Genomic DNA, 22537 nt, shown 5'->3' on the forward strand with positions numbered 1-22537 from the left:
GGAAACGCAGACATCCCTTGCATCACGATGTACGTACAGCACCTTGGCACCGCTCGTCTTGACGCTTTCTGGTAGCATATGATAGTGCAGATGTGTCTTTATGAATCTCTGGTCCGTCATGTCGCTCAAAGACACCATATCCATGAGTTTCTCCGGGGGCTGTGAATCTAGCACAGGGAATCGGTACTCCAAGCAGGTCTTTGGTCCTTTCTCGCCAGCCGTTGACTGGTGATGGGTGACACGCCACACGACTTCCTGCAGCCAAGTGGTGCCCGACTTGGGAAAGCTGGCCACGATGACATCGGAACGCCTGCCTTGAAACTGCTCCAACGATTTTGTGATACCCCATTGGAGGTGAATGTTATTCAGTGTCGCTCCACGGAACTTGAACATGCGGTAACCGGGAGCTGTATAGTTGGGATCGATCGGCATTGGCTCCCAATCCTCTGGAATGGTAATTTCTTCCGGTGCTGTTGCTGGCTCGGACATGATTCTTCGGTACTGTTTATTATACCCAAACGTGGTCCAGCTTTGCGTTGGCGAGACAGGCTTTTCAAGTCACCTAAATCACATTCGTCTGCCACTGCTCACTTCGTGGTATGGATGGTTGATGTCTGATGCCTCGCTCCGCTCCGCGCCACACTGCGGTGAATCCAGCACTGCGTGGTGCCTCTCACGAAGGCGACGCCTCTCTCTGAGAAACTGACAGACAGCCCAGACCACCGTGTTTATGTCACTCTCAAGGTCAGTCCACAGTTGCCGTCGGCCGGCCGGTCGGCCCGTCTCGGCTAGCGGCGGCACCGCAGCACGCCACTGGCCGTCCGGAGCGGCCCGTATAAAAGGCGTGGTGCCCGGCGCCGACGACACGGCCGAAATCGCCCCTGGCAGCAGGCCGACATCCATAAAGAAGAAGAAGAAGAAGCGCCGACGACATTCGCCGTTCGAAGCCCGTCGTGTTCTCACCAGATCCGTGCAGTGCAACTCGTGGCCATGGCCGACGCTGCTACCGCCACCCCTGCTGCGGCTGCTGCCGCCCCGGCCGAGCCTCCTACCATCCCGGCAGAGGCTCCTGCTGCCCCTGCTCCTACAGCCAGACCAGGCAAGAGGGCAGTCAAGAACCAGGGCGGAGCCGCCAAGAAGGCCAAGACCGACGCTGCGGCTGCCGCAGCTCCGGCTTCCGCCGCCCCTGCCGCTGAAGCTGCTCCGGCTGAGACTCCTGCCGTGCCGGCTGAAGTATCTGACGCTCCTGCTGCGAGCCCCGCCGTCGCCCCTGCTGAAGCTCTGCGAAGGCCAAGAGGGCGCCGAGAGCTCAGGGTGGAGCTGCCAGGAAGGCCAAGACTGACACTGCTCCTGCTGCCTCTGCCCCGGCTGAGACTCCTGCTGTTCCCGCTGAGACCCCTGCTGCTCCGGTTGAGGACGTAGCCGCCCCTGCTGATGTCTCTGCTGCCCCCGCTGCCGCTCCTGCTCCCCCGGCTGAGAACTCTGCCGAGACTGCCACCGCACCTGCTGTAGCTGCAAAGGCCAAGAGAGCACCGAGGGCTCAGGGTGGAGCTGCCAGCAAGGCCCAGACTGACGCTGCTCCTGCCGCCCCTGCTGAGACTCCTGCCTCCCCTGCTGATGCTCCTGCTGCCCGGGCGACTGATGCCAAGCCGGCCAAGCGGGCTCCCAAGTCCAAGGAGGGGGCTGCCAAGAGGGTCAAGCCCGACCGTCCGCCGACCATGCAGCTGATCGTCAATGCCATCGAAGCGGACAAGGACGTCAAGGGCACCTCGGTGAGGGCCATCAAGAAGCACATCTTGGCCAACCACAGCGTGCCCTCGGCGATGCTGAAACGCATGCTGCGGAAGGCGTTCGAGGCGGGCCTGTCGGGCGGCCAAGACTGGCTCGTCCCAAGGGTCAGACCGAGGCGCGCGTCCTCTCCGGCCGCTACCGGCTCGCCACCAAGGACAAGGCCAAGCCCATCCTGAAGAAGGCTGCGGCCAAGTCGCCGGCAAAGGCTATCTCGGCCAAGCCAGTCAAGGCTCTGACGCCGTCTAAGGCTGCGGCCGCCGAGAAGGCGACGCCGGTGAAGAAAGTGACCAAGTCGCCGACCAAGGTGAAGAAGATGGCGGCGAAGAAGATCACAGCAAAGAAGCCCGTTGAAAAGAAAATGGCTGCTGGGAGGGTGGTCGAGGTGTCATGTTCCTATGTTGTTTTATGAGTGTAAAAAATCATTGAGTGTACATGTGCAATGTGCATTGTGTTCATCCATTGCGTAGACATTGGAGATATTGGAGTAACCTTTGAAGGAACCTTCGGATCGCTAGAAGTTGTAGAAGCGCGAGATTCAGCGTGAGACACGTCCAAGTCCGACGTCAAGGCATCGATCATTGTTCACATTGTCCTGCATCTTGTTTCATTTCACAGCAATGTCATCTCGTGAAGCTATTAAGAGTAAATATATATTTATTTGAAGCTACAGTTTATTGGAAATGTTTATTATGACTTGCAAGCTGCAGGTTGCGATGGGGTTATCTGTGCATGCATATTTCTTCAAAAACCCTTTTAAAAGTCGCCAACGATAAAAGTAACACATTCTTGTTCACATTATACCAGCGCAAACATTTTTAGCACAATACAATATACGGCTTGAGAGAGTATCTCGCTTATATTTAAGCCAGAACAACAAATTACATGGATAAAAGTAGTAAAATTTCTTCATCCCCTCTCTAATAACCTATTCTAGTAACGCTAAAACATATTTCCGATAAATGGTTTCTGCGCACTTTTCTTCACTGGCCTGTGGAGGCGCTAATTCAGAGGAGCGACCTCTTCGTTCCGCCACTTCAAGAAGGCTTCGCTCTCCTCTTCAGTGAAGTAGTTTCTCCAGTCGCCAACCACCCCCTTCCTCATGAAGGTGCCTTCTTCGGTGCCGGACACCAGTCCACTGTCTTCCCACTGCCGGAAGTTGGTGTCCGGGTTCGCCTTCATCACTTCGAAGCTGGTGTTCTTCACGATATCGTCGACGTCGGCGTCGCTCAGGGAGACTCCCAGGAAGTCTGCCACCTTACGGACGACCGAGCCGCGATCCTGGTGCATCTGCTCGTACGTGAGACAGAGTACAGTGTCGGAGTGCTCCAGGTAGCCCTGCACGTGCTCCCGGTAAGGACCGTGCACTATTTCGCCGCGCATGAAGTTGTCGCGGAAATCTGCGAATGAGCCGCGGTACTTGTAGATATTCAACATCCTCGAGAAATGGTAAAAGGAAACGCAGACATCCCTTGCATCACGATGTACGTACAGCACCTTGGCACCGCTCGTCTTGACGCTTTCTGGTAATATATGATAGTGCAGGTGTGTCTTTATGAATCTCTGGTCCGTCATGTCGCTCAAAGACACCATATCCATGAGTTTCTCCTGGGGCTGTGACTCTAGCACAGGGAATCGGTACTCCAAGCAGGTCTTTGGTCCTTTCTCGCCAGCCGTTGGCTGGTGATGGGTGACACGCCACACGACTTCCTGCAGCCAAGTGGTGCCCGACTTGGGAAAGCTGGCCACGATGACATCGGAACGCCTGCCTTGAAACTGCTCCAACGATTTCGTGATACCCCATTGGAGGTGAACATTATTTAGTGTCACTCCACAGTACTTTAATAAGCGGAAACCGGGAGCTGTATAGTTGGGATCGATCGGCATTGGCTCCCAATCCTCTGGAATGGTAATTTCTTCCGGTGCTGTTGCTGGCTCGGACATAATTCTGCAGTACTGTTTGTTATACCCAAACGTGGTTCAGTTTTCCGTTGGCTAGACAGGAGCTGCTGGCTTTTCAAATCACCCAGATCACATTCGTCTGCCACTGCTCACTTCGTGGTATGGATGTTTGATGCCTGATGCCTCACTCCGCTCCGCGCCACACTGCGGTGAATCCAGCACTGCGCGGCACCTCTCACGCGGGCGACGCCTCTCTCTGGGAAACTGACAGCCTGCAGACCACCGTGTTTATGTCACTCTCATTATGGGCGTAGGAACGGCTGGAACATTGTGGGTGCATGGGTGCAGAAATCCAGCCATGGCCGGTGAAGCGGGGGGGGGGGGGGGTAGGGAGCGACACCCGAGGGAAGGCTCGTTACGAGCTTTGAGGGGGGTGTATACCATGTCGAAAAGGTACCAACCGGTGCATTTGGAAGTATTAATTCCCTCGCATGTGTAGGGGGGTCGGATATGAGCCCCCCATGGTTTTTCGCAAATAACTCGCGCAAAAAACGGGCATCGCGACGAAACTTTAAGTACCCTCGATTTGATCAGTTTTACACCTACTCTGAAAATTTCATGACCCTGACCCAAAAGACCTTTGACCTGTGACCTGATTCTCAAGACCATATTCGGCCGGAATCGCGATTTGGCGTATGTTAGCTCACATTATCCGCGCGTTTCCAGTCTTTTTGTGATTGTAGACGTCCAAACATGTGAAATGATGTTCGTCCCATGCATCACGGTGGGTGTGAAGGTCACCTGAAGGTCAGGTCAGGTCATTGACCTTTGATGACCTCGGTTCACTTTTTCGAGTATTACATGTTTCTAGGGTAGTTTTTCGGGCTGATTTCGAATTTATATAGCATCTATTTGAACGTTTACGAAGTACTTTTAATGCCTTCGTAACATGCTACGACGCCGTCAGTGGTAGTTGACACCTACTATGGATAACCGGTAGGACGCCTAATGGTTGGCCTGACCTGACCTGACCCGAGCTGGCCTAAATGCATGAAGAAATCATCTGTGATCACAACTAACATGATATTCGTGATCAGCATCCCGAAAACCCCGATAACAGCTTCACTTTACGCAGTTCTAGCAGGTCCCGATTTTCCCGAATTTTGGAACATTGAACTGACCTGGAAGGTCAACCAATGACCTAGGACCTTAAAATTGTATATCATTGGCTTCCTCTCGTCACGGGCAACACCCTCGTTTTTTTCCGCGAAGCTCTAGCTCGATCAGCCCCCCCCCCTCCCTCTCCCCTTACACATTAGAAGCTGGAAAAGTAAAAGCGTAAAAGCGCCCAACTTAGCCATTTTCGAAGATATCAGGCTAAAAAAATTGACAGTGGATCATCGGCTCGGTGTGTGTTCAATCACATGCTCCATTTCCTTTTTTTTCTTCAGCACAATTGTAAGTTTTGAAGACCATCACAAAAGCAAATTCTTCGAAAGATGGATAGTGGGCAACATATCCTGAAATTGCTGTGCTGCATGGGATGATGATGATGATGATTTGGTGTTTTAGGGCGCACCAGCAACGAGGCTATATGGCGCCCATGCTGCATGGGAAGTAGTGTTGATGAGAAAAGGGGTTTTTGTTTCAGATTATTGTGGGTGCAGAATACATTGTCTGCACCCACTGGATAAATATTGTGGGTGCAGCTGCACCCTTGCACCCATGGTTCCTACGCTTATGACTCTCAAGGTCAGTCTTTCCTGTCGCTCGGGTAAGAATTCTGCTACATCACGGTCCATAGACGTAGAGCTTAACGGTTGCTTGAAGTCATCACACTTTTTAGCTTTTGAATGGTCTTTTTACATAAGTAGATACACGAGGTTTGCGTTTTTCCATTTCCAGTGATATATTTTCTCCTTTTTTGTAACTTGTAGCATAGCTTTTAGCCTAAATTTTAAGATAAACACATCAAATTAGGCAAATAACAAATGAAAGTTATATCATATTTTCATTAAAAGGTCTTCATTTTTAAGGTCATTTGTTCTATGTTGACCAGTTCTGTCATAGATGTCCCGACCCACCCCCTCCGTAGAACAGCAAATGGAGCATACCTCCCGTTGTTGAGGGCCTGAGTTCGAGTCTCTCCGGCGCCCCACACACGAGGCTCCTGACAAGTGACATGGATGGTCTGCGGTTGGTTAGAGCAGGTATCTTGGCTTAGAGCAGCCGCAGCCAGTTGAAGTCAGTTGAATGAGATGATATTTACCGGTTTTGATGGAATTGGACGCGCAATAATGCACGTCATCGGGTCACAACTCACACATAGGGGAAGCCGGGGGAAGCCCGGCATAGTAAGCTCTTTTTCATTTTTATTACATACCATACGTGCTGTATAAAATGTTGATATCCTGTTAGCTAGCTAAGTTCATTGGCCGTGTCTTCCCAAAAATTCGGTTTCGTGGAACAAGTATAAGGTTGAGAAAATCGAGTTTTAAAAAAGTGTTGATTTTTCTGGGGTAAGCCCGGCATAGGGGTAACGCCGGCCACCTCCCCAGCGCTTTACAACGAGTTGACGAAACCATTATCTGTCTTCCAAATATTAACGGAAAGTGAAATATTATGGTACTGATTAGCTCTGGACATCTTAGAGTTGATGTCACTACTGGTATTTTAGCTAGCGTCTACCACATATACAGTACAGATCGATGAAAATCGTGATGCAAAATTGACAAAAAATGTGTATTTCAAAATTCCTTAAAATTTATTTTTCTTTTTACCTTAATGCATCATATTGCATATCATTCGACTCGGCTGATGAAGAAGAACACGACACCATTTTTGAAGCTCTAGCTTCATTGTCTGCCGCGTTATCTGCAAAAACGTAGTTTGACCCTAGTTGACCTTAAGTGACATGACTGGCTTTGTCTATGATAACATGTTTATTTTCGAAATTTATCTTTGATCTAGGTGTAAACCAAACCTGCTCAGTACCTATTATCTCATGGAAAACAGTGGTTTAGTGGCATTGCTCTCGGTTGGGGGTAAGCGTGGCCACTCGCCCGGGGTTACCCCAATGTGCTAATTTTTATTTTAGAACAGCGATGTTCGAAAAAATGTCATACTTAAGCCAGCCTGCCTCGTCACCCCTCACTACAAACACTTAAACGGTCCTTACAAAACATTCGTATAAATATTAGTACTGTATGGTATCACATTAACAGTGCAACATATCTCACTTTTTAGCTAAAAACCCTTTAAATATCATTTTTGCTCTATAACTTTAACAATATGCAATTTTTGTTAGCCTTAACTTTTTTGCTGGCGTTACCTTAGCTGCGACGCTGAAAGGACAAACAGTTGAGCATTTTATTGTGAATAATTTAGCCGGAAACGGGGTGGCCGGGCTTCCCCCGCGCCCGGGCTTCCCCCGGCTTCCCCTAGGTCACCGCACCTCTCCGGATAGGATGGGTAAGTATCGTTTGACGAAACTGCAGGCTTATTCGGACAGCGTGGTGTTTACTGAATCTTCAGATCACTGCGGGATTATTCTGCACGCTCAGGGTCTACTAGTTGCGAGCCACATTGGATTTTTTGACGATACCCGTAATTGCTTTAAATGGCAAAACAACAACAACAAAAACACAGCACGTTTGCCCTTTACATGAAATCAAATTTCCCATAACATCCGATTTTTTCTTTCAATCGGTCTGAAACATCTCCAGATTTAAACAATACTTGCCTATTATTTATGTTTGACTATATTGTCTTCAAACAGCTGAAAATGTCTCAATTATATTCATATATTGAACAAAATAATACACAAAGGTTCTCGTGTAAAAGTGAAGTGCAAGACTGAGAAAACGCAAATAATTAGCAAACGTCAATAAACAGCACTTCAATGAAGCAGAAATGGAGTATTCTTTCAAATCATATTAGCATATACAACAGACAAACGTTCCATTGCTCTTGAAACAGGCATGAATGAAGGAAGCCACGTCAATCTCGTGAGAAGTGCACAATGCACATTGCATTTAATACTGAACCGTCCTGAGGGGACTTTGCTAACAGAACCGTCACTGACAGATCCAAACGCGGATGGCATTTGGGCATTTGCCCCTCCGGCAAAATAAAAAAAAAAAATTGACAAAACTTCGCCGTACCTATATCTCGCAGAGAAAGAAATGTCTGTCGGGAAAGCAAGGCATAAAGAGGCAAAATTCAATGTTTTTCTCAAATCAGAACACCTACCTTTCGGGGAGCTCCCCTCCCTGCAGCAGTGTCCCAAACTACTTTTTTCTGGATCACCCAATGGGGACCTTGAACCGCTTACAGTGCCGACTGCCGGCACACCATACAAATATCAGACATATCCGGACCGGCCCGACCGTTGCCACCCTCAGCTCCGCCCTCTCCCGTGCCGGTAACGCGTCCGGTGATCTCCCCTCCCCCTCTCTCCCATCGACCGAGCCCGCCGCAGGTGGGGCCGGGCCGGATAGCGGCGGTGGCGCGGCGGTTATAACCGGTTTTCAGCCGCCGCTGCTCCCGCCGGGCCATTGTGCAAAGCCGCCGCCCAGCGTGGAAGGAACGACTGACCGATATTTGGGGAGATTCGGCGGAAAGCGGGATGTAAATAGATCCACTTCCGTAAGATTAGAAATGGAATGCGGACGTTATTTGCTGTTTTTATATTGATCAATAATGTTTAAATATCTTAAAATTAAATCAGTAAAATAAAGACTCATAACTATTAATCAATAGCGCTGATATAGGTATATATATACATATATATATATATATATATATATATATATATATATATATATATATATATATATATATATATATATATATATATATATATATATATATATTCTTTTAGACAAAGACCATTAAACGTAATAGCACTTTCACATTTCGAAAGCTTTGTTTGTGTTTTTATGATCTTATTTTATGATCTTATTATGATCATATCACAGGTGAGCACGTCCACATATAAGCTAGCCAAGAGACTCAATCAGCTGTTAAAGCCATACATACCTGCCAAATTTTGCATCAATTCTGCCGATGAGTTTTTAGATATCCTTCGTGCGAAACAGCCAGAGGCAGGTGGGATTCTTGCATCCATCGACGTCGAATCTTTGTTCACGAATGTTCCAATCAACGAAACGATCGATATTATCTTAGATGAAGTGTATGAGAAACGTAGCAATGGCCTTCCTGCTCTAAACTTGTCTAGAAATATCCTTGAAAGACTCCTCAAAGCATGTACTAAAGATGCACCATTCAGGGGGCCAGATGGACAACTGTATGTCCAAAAGGAAGGCGTGGCCATGGGGTCACCCTTGGGACCCCTCTTTGCCAACTTTTACATGGCGCACGTCGAAAATCATGTCCTCAGCGACCCCGACATCGCCCCGAGCACTTACGTGCGATATGTAGACGACTGTTTTGTGGATGTAAACGACCGTGAGCATTTGCTGAAACTTGTGAACGAATTCGAATCGAACTCCGTACTGACCTTCACTCACGAATTAAGTCGCGACGATGTTTTGCCCTTCCTTGACGTGCTCGTAGAAAGAGGTGCAAACCAGTATCACACAAGTGTGTACCGCAAACCCACCAACACAGGCCAAACACTTAACGCTAACAGCGAATGCCCGAGTAGGTACAAGACCAGTGTGATCCGAGCATTTGTCAAAAGGGCAATCCGTACTTGTTCCACCAACAAGAGCATGCACGAAGAGTTTATGCGCCTCAAACAGCTCCTAGTTAACAATGGTTACAGCAATGGAGACATAGACTCAGAAATCCAACGACAACTTGACACAAAATACAACGACACAAACATGCAGGAGTTGCAGGGCACATCACACCACCTATATTACCGCAACTTCATGAACACAGAATATGAGAAAGACGAGCGGATACTCAAACACATCATTACGAAAAACGTAGAATGCAAGGACAAGTCTGACAAACTCATGCTCCACATTTACTATCAGAGCACAAAGACGAAACATCTGGTCATGAAAAACAACCCGATTGAGACTAAGCGGCTCATGCGTACCAACGTAGTGTACCAATTTGACTGTCCCTCTGAAGATTGCAGGCTTCAGAACATCAGCTACGTTGGATACACATGCACCACTTTGTCTCGTCGTCTGACCATGCACAAACAGGAGGGAGCAATCAAGACACACATGCTGGAGAAACACAACATTAGACTGACAAGAGAACACCTGGTAGAAAACACGTCGATCATCCACTCCAACCGTGACCCCAGACGCGTAGAGATCACAGAGGCCATACACATCAGAGACCACACACCAAGCATCAATGAACAGAAAAACGCACGCCTAGAAAAACTGGCTCTCTGGGGTACAATGCAGCACACATCACACCCACAAACACGCAGAACAACACCAACACAAGCAACCCAACCCGACTAGCGCTATGTGTGACGTGATCATATTTACTGTTGTAGTAGCGCGCTGAAACTGAAAGTGTTATTTATGATTTTACTCGTGACCTGTATATTGTTTTTTCAAACGTGTCCATGTACGCATTATTTGAACGAGTGTCTCACAGTGTACTTGAAAATGAATGTATAATACATTCGAAACGCGTCGAACTTTAACGAATATTTTTACATGAACTTTGCCGATCTGATACATCGCATTGACGAAAACAGCAAGAAAATAGTCAATAAGATCATAAAAACACAAACAAAGCTTTCGAAATGTGAAAGTGCTATTACGTTTAATGGTCTTTGTCTAAAAGAAGATTTATTGCCGAAGTTTACAAACATATATATATATATATGTTACAGGGAGTATGCGATTTCAGTTAGTTTGCAACGACCCTAGGGTGGTTGTAACCTCCCTGAACGATCAGTTTGTTTGCAACGACCCTAGGGACGTTACAAAATAACTGCTCGTTCCGGGACGTTGTAACGAAACTAGGGTCGTTGCAACCTCCCTAGTTAGTATGCAACGAACCTAGGGTTGTTACAAAATAACTAGGGAGTTTAAGAAATCATCGAGTCTCGTTTCACAGGGGGCACATGGGGGGTGGTTGCCACTCCCCCAGGTAGTCTTTCTGCTCTGCACTCAACATTTTTAGAGCTAGAAGCCTGATTTTTGGTATAGCTGCTCCTCGATCCTTTCTAGATGTTCACTAAAAAATTCAAGTTTTTGTGGTTTTTGGTTTCGGAGATATGACCTTGTTTTTCAGGTCGTCATGACCCAAATGGCCAATTCTCAACATCTTGCGTTGGCTATGGGCCTTGTGAGCTTTTGACACCTTGATTTTGGACTTTTTTGCCAGTCTTACCTCCCACCTATCATGGAACATGTTGTTCGACGATGTACAGATGTCAAGGTCAGGGTTAAGGTCAACCTAGGTCATCTAAAATAATTGCGTTTTAGGCAAGCTGAATTTACTTTTCGTGAAGTTTTTTGACTGCATTATTGGTGAAAGCTTCTCAGATCATGATTTCATGTAATAGGAACACAAACAATCGGTGCACACATCATTATACACACAGACACACACAGACATACAAACACATATCATTGACCTCGACCTAACTTGACCTGAAATGACCTCAGCAGCAAAAATCTGGTCGGGTAGTGTGACAAAGAGGTTCTAGCTAGCTGGGCACCAGAAAACGGCATCGTCATCGCTATATGATAAGCAGCGCACTTGATATCCAACGGTGACCCAAAACAGCAACATTTTTTAGTTTGACCTGACCTGGAAGGTCAATGACTGACCTGAGAAGGTAAAACTGGGTAGCATTGGATTCGTTTCTTCCCAAAGAATCTTTTTGGTCTTTACCGCGAAGCTCTATCTCCAACAGGAACAGGAACGAAATGGCGCGGGGGGGTGGTGGCAACCCCCCCCCCCCATGTGCGTTCTAGGATGGGAAAATGGCATGTGCGGGCGAGGGTTAACTCTCGCCCTTATTGGTGTTTTGCTAGCTGCAAACGCACATGGCGGGGCTAGGTTATTGGTTGACTTTCCAGGTCAGGTCAGTGACTCAGAAGTCGGGAAAATCGGGACCTGTTAAAACTTTGGAGAGTTAGCTTGTTACGAGGTTTTTCGGTGCGCTGATCACGAATTTCATGTTAGCTTTGATCACCGATGATGTCTTGATGTTTTTGGGTCAGGTCGGGTCAGGTCAGGTCAGGTCAACCAGTAGGCGTCTTGCTAGCTGTCCATAGTAGGTGTCAACCACCACTGACAGCCTCGTGACATGGTACGAAGGCGCCAAAATTACTTCTTAAATGTTCAAATGGGTACTAAATTCGAAATCAGCTCCAAAAACTAGCCTAAAGAATATATGAACCCAGAAGAAGTGAACTAAGTCATCAAAGGTCAATGACCTTGACCTGACCTTCACGTGACCTTGACACCCACTATAATGCATGGGACCATCATCATTTCACATGTTTGAACGTTAACAATCAGAAAAAGACTGGAAACGAGCGGATAATAACCGTTTTTACGAAGGGCTTCCTGGCAAATGCCCATCTAATTTGAACAAATCTGCACCAAATGTGCACCTAATCTGCACAAAATGTGTACTAGATGGCCGTTGTGAAATACTCCTGAGCTGAATGTTCAAATTTTGTTCTTCTTTTCTTTTTAAATGAACTAGATTGAACAAGATTTTCAATGGACAAGATTGCTGACGGCCCTCATGTGAAATGAGACTCGATGAATTCTTAAACTGCCTAGTTATTTTGTAACAACCCTAGGTTCGTTGCATACTAACTAGGGAGGTTGCAACGACCCTAGTTTCGTTACAACGTCCCGGAACGAGCAGTTATTTTGTAACGTCCCTAGGGTCGTTGCAAACAAACTGATCGTTCAGGGAGGTTACAACCACCCTAGGGTCGTTGCAAACTAACTGAAATCGCATACTCCCTGTAACATATATATATATATATATATATATATATATATATATATATATATATATATATATATATATATATATATATATATATGTATATATAAAATCAAGGTATGGTGCACGACAAGAAAGAAGTAAAGGCATCCTTCACGGCCTTCATAGACATTACAGATGAATAAATGTCATAAATAATGAATTCATAAAATTACATATCACTTTGTCTGCGGAGTGCGAAGTTTGAGCGCAATTATAGGTCCAGCCGTTCTTGCAATTGAGAAGCGGCACCCTATACACATACCCTATATACATACCCTATGTACACGCGCTCATGTGCACATTAGCCGTTTTCACGACGGCCATCCATCTGGTACACATTTGGTGCACATCTGGTACAGATTAGGTGCAGATTTGGTCAAATCAGGTTCAGTGTGTCCACTGGCGGTCCCAGGGGGGGGGGGGCACGGGGGCCATGGCCCCCCCTTTGGTTCTGAAAGGTGGGGCCATACTATCTTTTGGCCCCACCTTTCAGATCGAGCAAAAGTCCTAGAAAAGCTTTTCGTATGTTTCATTTTCTTTCTTGCGCCATCAAAGGACGTAAATTTCACTCATGAGTGGGCTCAGTTTCGCATTCTGTCAATTTGGCGGTCAGCGTCGCTGGCACCGGTTCACGAATATGGCCGGACCTTATATGGAATATCAGCGTGGGTTTATTTGAGGCTCTCGTAGGCCCAGCAATGGCTGGCATGAGACCCTCTTCGGCAGTGGTGGGTGGGCCCTGCTAAAGGAGATTGGCTCTAAGACACTAAAGTAAGACCTCATGGGTTGGTGCTGTGCACCTCAGAAGCCCGGTGGTGACGCCGTATGCCGGCTTGGTTTCTTAAGGATTAGCATGGGAACTCCGGGGCCTGCATAGAGTTTGCATGAGCTAGTATGTAATCTCAGAGGCATGTGTGTAATGTGTACACAGTGGCGGTCGCGGGGGGGGGGGCATCAGGGCCATGCCCCCCAAGGTCAATAAAGGGGGCCATCATATCATTTGCCCCCCCTCAAACAACCAATGCGCCCCCATATAGGTGTATGAGGCCCTGGCAATTATTCGATCGTCACGAGGCTCAAAAAACCCACGTCCAGCTATTAATATAGCTCCCACACCGGTCTTTGAGCGTCCTACACTGACCTCTGAGGGAACTTCAGTGGCGGTCAAGCGCCCACGTTGACCGCTAAGAGCCTACATCAACCTCTGAGACCCCACATCAACCTCTGAGACCCCACATCTGGCCTATGAGGGCCCCTAACCGGCCTCAGGGGTCCCAACCGGCGTCTGAGGGTCTCACACCGGTCTCTGGTGGCCTTATTTCTGTCTGTGGTGTCCCAAGACGAACCTTTAGGTGCCAATGAGGGCCCCGCACTGGCTGCTGAAGACCCGGTGCCGGCCTCTAAGGGCCTGCATTGGCCTCTGAGGAGGGCCCATCTTGGCCTTTGAGGGCCCTTTGCTGGCCTCTGGGGTCCAACGACGGCCCATGCCGGTCTTTTAGGGCCCCACGCTGACCTCTGAGGGCCCATGTTGGCCTGTAATGACCCACATTAGCCTCTGAGAGCCCAACTCGGTCACTGATTGTCTCAAACTACTGGCCTTTGTAGTTTGCAGGCCCTGTACTGGTCTCTGAGGGCCCTAAACTGGCCTCTACGTGAAAACATACATGGGTGGGTTTCTGAAGATCAGAGGGCTCACGCACTCTCCGGCACAGCATTACGTTGGTCCTGATCGAGATTACTTTACGTCCTGATGGTCCCGCGCAGATTCCCTCATATTTCGACGTCGGGACCCCATGAGCCGGTGTGGGTCCTGGGGCTGGCAGAGACTGATGAAGTCCTTAGGGCTCAGGGCCAGTCTTTTTAGCAGTAAGACTAGGCAGGTTGAGTGAGCCCCAATAGAGCCGTTGCGAAGCCCCGCAGGAGTCGCGCGCGGCCCTCAGATGCCAATTTTGAAAGCTCGGAACCTGTGGGGGGTCTCCAGAGGTCGGTGTACCTACTCTCTCCCGCCGCCACATAACTAGGTATGTTACCTATATGGGTAAATGTCATAGTCTGAAAATGCTCTCTGGGTTTCACATGCTTGTTCAAAGCAAGAGGTATCTGTACTTTTCCGAATTGTTTTATAGTGGTAAGGTCATGAATCCGCGTGCCTGACCTTCCAGTATACCTATGCTACACCGATCCGTCGTCATTGTGCAGTGGGCCGACCGGTGGAAGCACCGTGGGACGGGAAATGGAACTGGTGATTTTGCCTTAAATTGAGCTTAAAGATTTCACGCAAGAATCAGATGGATGAAGCATAAGTAATGCCAACTGCATGGCACTTCGTGGACGTAAAAAATTAGCCGATCACCCCCCCCCCCCCCCTCCCGGTGACGGATAAATGTTATGTCCTGCGAGTGTGACTTTGCCCCCCCCCCCTTTTGCTAGCGGCTGCGACCGCCAGTGAGTGTGTCTCTTAGCAGCCATCAGCTAGGGTTGCACTAATTGCTTGTATGCCTGCTTTGTCATATTATCAGAGAGCATCATCGATTAAAACACTGAAATGAATTCATAAAATGAAGATATTTGCTGTAAAAGAAATTAGGTGCAGATTTGGTCAAATCAGGTGCATTCGCCGGATAGCCCGTCGTGAAAACGGCTATTATGTAGACCCAACTGACTTTTGTCCGTCAAAGTAGCCGGTTCTTGTGGCGTACCGAATTTAAGCGCAATCAGTCCAGCCGTTCTCGAGATGTGGATGTGACCCCTGCACTCGTGCAGTAGCACCTCCTAAAAAGATGCGTAGAAATGCGTTTCCCGGTGTCCGTCAATGCCTACCGATATGCTCAGCGCCTTCTCGGCATCACGATACGAGGTCAACATCAATTAAAAAGGTTCGTCTATGGCCTCCCCCCGTCTTTTGGACACTTTTGTCCTTTGTCCTTCATAATCGTAGGCCACGTGAGGCGAAATAATAGTTTTTCTTCTTTCTTTTTTTTCACATCGGTCAGAATTCAAAAACTGACATTGAGGTAAAACGGAAGAGCTGGCAAATTGCCAGCCAAAGTCCCCTGGTGGTTGCCTTGGACACACCAGGGAGGCAGAGTAATTGAAACAAAATTGACACCTCTTCACCGTTTGCACGTCGCACGTGCAGTGGTGGTCTCAAACAAGCATCAAAGAACACCAAATTTCGTATCATCGGCGTCAAGAAAAAGAGCAGCCTTTTTCCTGTGTCCCTATTCCTTAAGTGTTTCCATCCATTGCCCAGCGTTCATTGGCATTTCGCTAACCGCACTCTTTATACAAACCTTTTAATCCAGGAAACGTCTCCCGTCACGTATCAAAACGTTTGCCATGTATATATATAAATATATATTCATTTCCATTCAAGTACGATCAATGCGCTGACTGGTGCCTATCAAGGCTACAAAATGAGGATGACCAAGAACATTTCCGATGCGACAGGATGTTAACTTCTCATCCATGGCACCACACGTCACAGAACATCAAGAGAACGACAATAGCAAATACGACAAGCGATGCACACTCAATGATTTTGTACACTCATAAAACATGGGAACATTACGCTTTAACGACCCTCCCAGCAGCCACTTTCTTCGCAACGGGCTTCTTTGCTGTGATCTTCTTCACCTTGGTGCGCGACTTGGTCACCTTCTTCACCGGCGTCGCCTTCTCGGCGGCCGCAGCCTTCGACGGCGTCTGAGCCTTGGCTGGCTTGTTGGAGACAGTCTTTGCCGGCGACTTGGTCACAGCCTTCTTCTGGGTTGGCTTGGTCTTATCCTTGGTGGCGAGCCGGTAGCGGCCGGAGAGAACGCGCGCCTCGGTCTGACCCTTGGGACGAGCTAGCTGACCGCCCGACAGGCCCGCCTCGAACGCCTTCCGCAGCATGCGGTTCAGCATCGCCGAGGGCACGCTGTGGTTGGCCATGATGTGCTTCTTGATGGCCCTCACCGAGGTGCCCTTGACGTTCTTGTCCGCCTCGATGGCATTGCCGATCAGCTGCGTGGTAGGCGGACGGTCGGGCTTGACCCTCTTGGCAGCTCCCTCCTTGGACTTGGGAGTCCGCTTAGCCGGCTTGGCATCAGTCGCCGGGGCAGCAGGAACATCAGCAGGGGCAGCAGAAGTCTCAGCAGGGGCGGCAGGAGCAGCGTCAGTCTGGGCCTTCCTGGCAGCTCCACCCAGAGCCCTCGGCGCCCTTTTGGTCTTCGCAGCTACAGCAGGTGCGGTGGCAGTCTCAGCAGAGTTCTCAGCCGGGGGAGCAGGAGCGGCAGCGGGGGCAGCAGAGACATCAGCAGGGGCGGCTACGTCCTCAACCGGAGCGGCAGGGGTCTCAGCGGGAACAGCAGGAGTCTCAGCCGGGGCAGAGGCTGCAGGGGCAGTGTCGGTCTTGGCCTTCCTGGCAGCTGCACCCTGAGCTCTCGGCGCCCTCTTGGCCTTCGCAGCTACAGCAGGGGCGGTGGCGGGGCCTTCAGCAGGAGCGTCAGATACCTCAGCCGGCACGGCAGGAGTCCCAGCCGGAGCAGCTTCAGCGGCAGGGGCGGCGGAAGCCGGAGCTGCGGCAGCCGCAGCGTTGGTCTTGGCCTTCTTGGCGGCTCCGCCCTGATTCTTGACTGCCCTCTTGCCTGGTCTGGCTGTAGGAGCAGGGGCAGCAGGAGCCTCTGCCGGGATGGTAGGAGGCTCGGCCGGGGCGGCAGCAGCCGCAGGAGGGGTGTCAGCAGCAGCGTCGGCCATGGCCAAGAGTTGCACTGCACGGATCTGGTGAGAACACGACGGCCTTCGAACGGCGAATGTCGTCGGCGCTTTGTTTTGTTGGGTTAGGCCTTTTCGGTCCAATTAGACCATTTCAGAGCCGGGAGGATGATAGGATGTAGGGGGAGACATTGGTCTGGGCAGGCACCCTAGTGAGTCGCCGGGGCTGAGCCCGTCCATAGGACAGGCCACCCAGCCCCAAGGCACTGACTGCACCCGGCTACGGGGTGCGCTCCCTCGGGAGCAGCGGTGCCGCTCCAAGGGAGCAGCCCGCATGAGATAAAGTTGCCTGTCCAGCCCGGAGGGGGTAGCGGCGTGGAGGAAAAGGATTTCAGTTTCCTGAGGATAGAAGCACGGAACGGTGAGGGGAACGCCTCCGCTCCTGCTGCCCCTGCTCCTACAGCCAGACCTGGCAAGAGGGCAGCCAAGAACCAGGGCGGAGCCGCCAAGAAGGCCAAGACCGACGCTGCGGCTGCCGCAGCTCCGGCTTCCACCGCCCCTGCCGCTGAAGCTGCTCCGGCTGAGACTCCTGCCGTGCCGGCTGAAGTATCTGACGCTCCTGCTGAGAGCCCCGCCGCCGCCCCTGCTGTAGCTGCGAAGGCGAAGAGGGCGCCGAGAGCTCAGGGTGCAGTCGCCAGGAAGGCCAAGGCTGACGCTGCACCTGCAGCCTCTGCCCCGGCTGAGACTCCTGCTGTTCCCGCTGAGACCCCTGCTGCTCCGGTTGAGGACGTAGCCGCCCCTGCTGATGTCTCTGCTGCCCCCGCTGCACTGCCGCTCCTGCTCCCCCGGCTGAGAACTCTGCTGAGACTGCCACCGCAGCTGCTGTAGCTGCGAAGGCCAAGAGAGCGCCGAGGGCTCAGGGTGGAGCTGCCAGGAAGGCCAAGACTGACGCTGCTCCTGCCGCCCCTGCTGAGGTTCCTGCGGTCCCGGCGGCTAATGCCAGGCCGGCCAAGCCGGCTTCCAAGTCCAAGGAGGAAGCTGCCAAGAGGGTCAAGCCCGAACGTCCGCCGACCATGCAGCTGATCGTCAATGCCATCGAGGCGGACAAGGACGCCAAGGGCACCTCGGTGAGGGCCATCAAGAAGCACATCATGGCCAACCACAGCGTGCCCTCGGCGATGCTGAACCGCATGCTGCGGAAGGCGTTCGAGGCGGGCCTGTCGGGCGGTCAGCTAGCTCGTCCCAAGGGTCAGACCGAGGCGCGCGTTCTCTCCGGCCGCTACCGGCTCGCCACCAAGGATAAGACCAAGCCAACCCAGAAGAAGGCTGTGACCAAGTCGCCGGCAAAAACTGCCTCCGCCAAGCTAGCGAAGGCTCAGACGCCGTCGAAAGCTGCAGCCGACGAGAAGGCGACGCCGGTGAAGAAGGTGGCCAAGTCGCCGACCAAGGTGAAGAAGATGGCGGCGAAGAAGATCACAGCAAAGAAGCCCGTTGCAAAGAAAATGGCTGCTGGGAGGGTCGTCAAGGTGTAATGTTCCTGTGCTGCTTTATGAGTGTACAAAATTATTGAGTGTTCATATGCATTGTGTTCATCCATTGCGTAGATATTGGAGATATTGGAGTAACCTTTGAAGGAACCTACGGATCGCTAGAAGTTGTAGAAGCGCGAGATTCAGTGTGAGACACGTCGAAGTCCGACGTCAAGGCATCGATCATTGTTCACAATGTTCTGCATCTTGTTTCATTTCACAGCAATATGTATTATCTCGTGAAGTTATTAAGAGTGAATACTGAATACATATTTATTTGAAGCTACAGTTTGTTGGAAATGTTTATTATGACTTGCAAACTGCAGTTTGCGATGGGGTTATCTGAGCATGCATATTTCTTCAAAAACGCTTTTAAAAGTCGCCAACGATTAAAAGTAAAACATTCTTGTTCACATTATACCAGTGCAAACATTTTTAGCACAATACAATATACGGCTTGAGAGAGTATCTCGCTTATATTTAAGCCAGAACAACAAATTACATGGATAAAAGTAGAAAAATCGCTTCATCGCCTCACTAATCTAGAGATAACCTATTCTCGTAAAGCCAGAGCATTTTTCCGATAAATGCTTTATGCGCACAATTTTCTTCACTGGCCTGTGGAGGCGCTAATTCAGAGGAGCGACCTCTTCGTTCCGCCACTTCAAGAAGGCTTCACTCTCCTCTTCAGTGAAGTAGTTTCTCCAGTCGCCAACCACCCCCTTCCTCATGAAGGTGCCTTCTTCGGTGCCGGACACCAGTCCATTGTCTTCCCACTGCCGGAAGTTGGTGTCCGGGTTCGCCTTCATCACCTCGAAGCTGGTGTTCTTCGCGATATCGTCAACATCGGCGTCGCTCAGAGAGACTCCCAGGAAGTCTGCCACCTTACGGACGACCGAGCCGCGATCCTGGTGCATCTGCTCGTACGTGAGACAGAGTACAGTGTCAGAGTGCTCCAGGTAGCCCTGCACGTGCTCCCGGTAAGGACTGTGCAGTATTTTGCCGCGCATGAAGTTGTCGCGGAAATCTGCGATTGAGCCGCGGTACTTATAGATATTCAACATTCTCGAGAAATGGTAAAAGGAAACGCAGACATCCCTTGCATCACGATGTACGTACAGCACCTTGGCACCGCTCGTCTTGACGCTTTCTGGTAGCATATGATAGTGCAGATGTGTCTTTATGAATCTCTGGTCCGTCATGTCGCTCAAAGACACCATATCCATGAGTTTCTCCGGGGGCTGTGAATCTAGCACAGGGAAACGGTACTCCAAGCAGGTCTTTGGTCCTTTCTCGCCAGCCGTTGACTGGTGATGGGTGCCCGACTTGGGAAAGCTGGCCACGATGACATCGGAACGCCTGCCTTGAAACTGCTCCAACGATTTCGTGATACCCCATTGGAGGTGAATGTTATTCAGTGTCGCTCCACGGAACTTGAACATGCGGTAACCGGGAGCTGTATAGTTGGGATCGATCGGCATTGGCTCCCAATCCTCTGGAATGGTAATTTCTTCCGGTGCTGTTGCTGGCTCGGACATAATTCTTCGGTACTGTTTATTATACCCAAACGTGGTCCAGCTTTGCGTTGGCGAGACAGGCTTTTCAAGTCACCCAAATCACATTCGTCTGCCACTGCTCACTTCGTGGTATGGATGTTTGATGCCTGATGCCTCGCTCCGCTCCGCGCCACACTGCGGTGAATCCAGCACTGCGTGGTGCCTCTCACGCGGGCGACGCATCTCTCTGAGAAACTGACAGACAGCCCAGACCACCGTGTTTTTGTCGCTCTCAAGGTCAGTCCACAGTTGCTGTCGGCCGGCCAGTCGGCCCGTCTCGGCTAGCGGCGGCACCGCAGCACGCCACTGGCCGTCCGTACTGGCCCGTATAAAACGCGCGGCGCCCGCCGCCGCCGACACTCGTCAGTCGAAGCCCGTCGTGTTCTCGTCGGCTCCGTTGAGTGCAGCTTGTGGCCATGGCCGACGCTGCCACCGCCACCCCTGCTGCGGCTGCTGCCGCCCCGGCCGAGCCTCCTACCGTCTCGGCAGAGGCTCCTACTGCCCCTGCTCCTACAGCCAGACCTGGCAAGAGGGCAGTCAAGAACCAGGGCGGAGCGGCCAAGAAGGTCAAGACCGACGCTGCGGCTGCCGCAGCTCCGGCTTCCACCGCCACTGCCGCTGAAGCTGCTCCGGCTGAGACTCCTGCCGTGCCGGCCGAGGTAGCTGACGCTCCTTCTGAGGGCCCTGCCGTCGCCCCTGGTGCAGATGCGAAGGCCAAGAGGGCGCCGAGAGCTCAGAGTGGAGCTGCCAGGAAGACTAAGATTAACGCTGCTCCTGCTGCCTCTGCCCCGGTTGAAACTCCTGCCGCTCCCGCTGAGACCCCTGCTTCTCCGGTTGAGGACGTAGCCGCCCCTGCTGAGGCCCCTGTCGCCCCTGCTGATGTCTCTGCTGCCCCCGCTGCCGCTCCTGCTCCCCCGGCTGAGAACTCTGCCGAGACTGCCACCGCACCTGCTGTAGCTGCAAAGGCCAAGATAGCACCGAGGGCTCAGGGTGGAGCTGCCAGGAAGGCCCAGACTGACGCTGCTCCTGCCGCCCCTGCTGAGACTCCTGCCTCCTCTGCTGATGCTCCTGCTGCCCGGGCGACTGATGCCAAGCCGGCCAAGCAGGCTCCCAAGTCCAAGGAGGGAGCTGCCAAGAGGGTCAAGCCCGACCGTCCGCCGACCATGCAGCTGATCGTCAATGCCATCGAAGCGGACAAGGACGTCAAGGGCACCTCGGTGAGGGCCATCAAGAAGCACATCATGGCCAACCACAGCGTGCCCTCGGCGATGCTGAACCGCATGCTGCGGAAGGCGTTCGAGGCGGGCCTGTCGGGCGGCCAGCTGGCTCGTCCCAAGGGTCAGACCGAGGCGCTCGTCCTCTCCGGCCGCTACCGGCTCGCCACCAAGGACAAGGCCAAGCCCATCCTGAAGAAGGCTGCGGCCAAGTCGCCGGCAAAGGCTATCTCGGCCAAGCCAGTCAAGGCTCTGACGCCGTCTAAGGCTGCGGCCGCCGAGAAGGCGACGCCGGTGAAGAAAGTGACCAAGTCGCCGACCAAGGTGAAGAAGATGGCGGCGAAGAAGATCACAGCAAAGAAGCCCGTTGCAAAGAAAATGGCTGCTGGGAGGGTGGTCGAGGTGTCATGTTCCTATGTTGTTTGTTGAGTGTAAAAAATCATTGAGTGTAGGTACATGTGCAATGTGCATTGTGTTCATCCATTGCGGAGACATTGGAGATATTGGAGTAACCTTTGAAGGAACCTTCGAATCGCTAGAAGTTGTAGAAGCGCGAGATTCAGCGTTAGACACGTGCAAGTCCGACGTCAAGGCATCGATCATTGTTCACATTGTCCTGCATCTTGTTTCATTTCACAGCAATGTCATCTCGTGAAGCTATTAAGAGCAAATATATATTTATTTGATGCTACAGTTTATTGGAAATGTTTATTATGACTTGCAAGCTGCAGGTTGCGATGGGGTTATCTCTGCATGCATATTTCTTCAAAAACCCTTTAAAAGTCGCCAACGATTAAAAGTAACACATTCTTGTTCACATTATACCAGCGCAAACATTTTTAGCACAATACAATATACGGCTTGAGAGAGTATCTCGCTTATATTTAAGCCAGA

The 22537-nt window shown here is 50.8% G+C and overlaps 6 protein-coding genes across 6 annotated transcripts; 3 read left to right on the top strand and 3 right to left on the bottom strand.

Annotated features, from left to right (window-relative positions):
* The first annotated feature begins 990 nt into the window (after positions 1 to 990).
* On the top strand, positions 991 to 2200 carry LOC122389883 (transcriptional regulatory protein AlgP-like). Its single transcript, XM_043382351.1, has 3 exons — positions 991 to 1233; positions 1599 to 1772; positions 1895 to 2200. The coding sequence occupies exons 1-3, from the start codon at positions 991 to 993 to the stop codon at positions 2198 to 2200; spliced, it is 723 nt and encodes a 240-aa protein (XP_043238286.1).
* Positions 2113 to 3929, bottom strand: LOC122389878 (sulfotransferase family cytosolic 1B member 1-like). Its single transcript, XM_043382347.1, has one exon. It carries the CDS (start codon positions 3730 to 3732, stop codon positions 2791 to 2793), a length of 942 nt encoding a protein of 313 aa, XP_043238282.1. The 5' UTR covers positions 3733 to 3929; the 3' UTR covers positions 2113 to 2790.
* A 12287-nt stretch (positions 3930 to 16216) lies between these two features.
* LOC122389884 (skin secretory protein xP2-like) lies at positions 16217 to 17386 on the bottom strand. Its single transcript, XM_043382352.1, has one exon. It carries the CDS (start codon positions 17384 to 17386, stop codon positions 16217 to 16219), a length of 1170 nt encoding a protein of 389 aa, XP_043238287.1.
* Positions 17385 to 19050, top strand: LOC122389886 (sperm-specific H1/protamine-like protein type 2). Its single transcript, XM_043382353.1, has 2 exons — positions 17385 to 17413; positions 18348 to 19050. The coding sequence occupies exons 1-2, from the start codon at positions 17385 to 17387 to the stop codon at positions 18874 to 18876; spliced, it is 558 nt and encodes a 185-aa protein (XP_043238288.1). The 3' UTR covers positions 18877 to 19050.
* A 452-nt stretch (positions 19051 to 19502) lies between these two features.
* On the bottom strand, positions 19503 to 19937 carry LOC122389887 (sulfotransferase 2A1-like). Its single transcript, XM_043382354.1, has one exon. It carries the CDS (start codon positions 19935 to 19937, stop codon positions 19503 to 19505), a length of 435 nt encoding a protein of 144 aa, XP_043238289.1.
* Positions 19938 to 20845: 908 nt separating this feature from the next.
* Positions 20846 to 22072, top strand: LOC122389888 (predicted GPI-anchored protein 58). The gene has a single exon (XM_043382355.1). It carries the CDS (start codon positions 20846 to 20848, stop codon positions 22070 to 22072), a length of 1227 nt encoding a protein of 408 aa, XP_043238290.1.
* Positions 22073 to 22537: the final 465 nt, after the last annotated feature.

Source organism: Amphibalanus amphitrite, unplaced genomic scaffold (genome assembly GCF_019059575.1).
Source record: "Amphibalanus amphitrite isolate SeventyFive unplaced genomic scaffold, NRLGWU_Aamphi_draft 000375F_arrow, whole genome shotgun sequence".
NCBI classification, from domain to species: domain Eukaryota; kingdom Metazoa; phylum Arthropoda; class Thecostraca; order Balanomorpha; family Balanidae; genus Amphibalanus; species Amphibalanus amphitrite.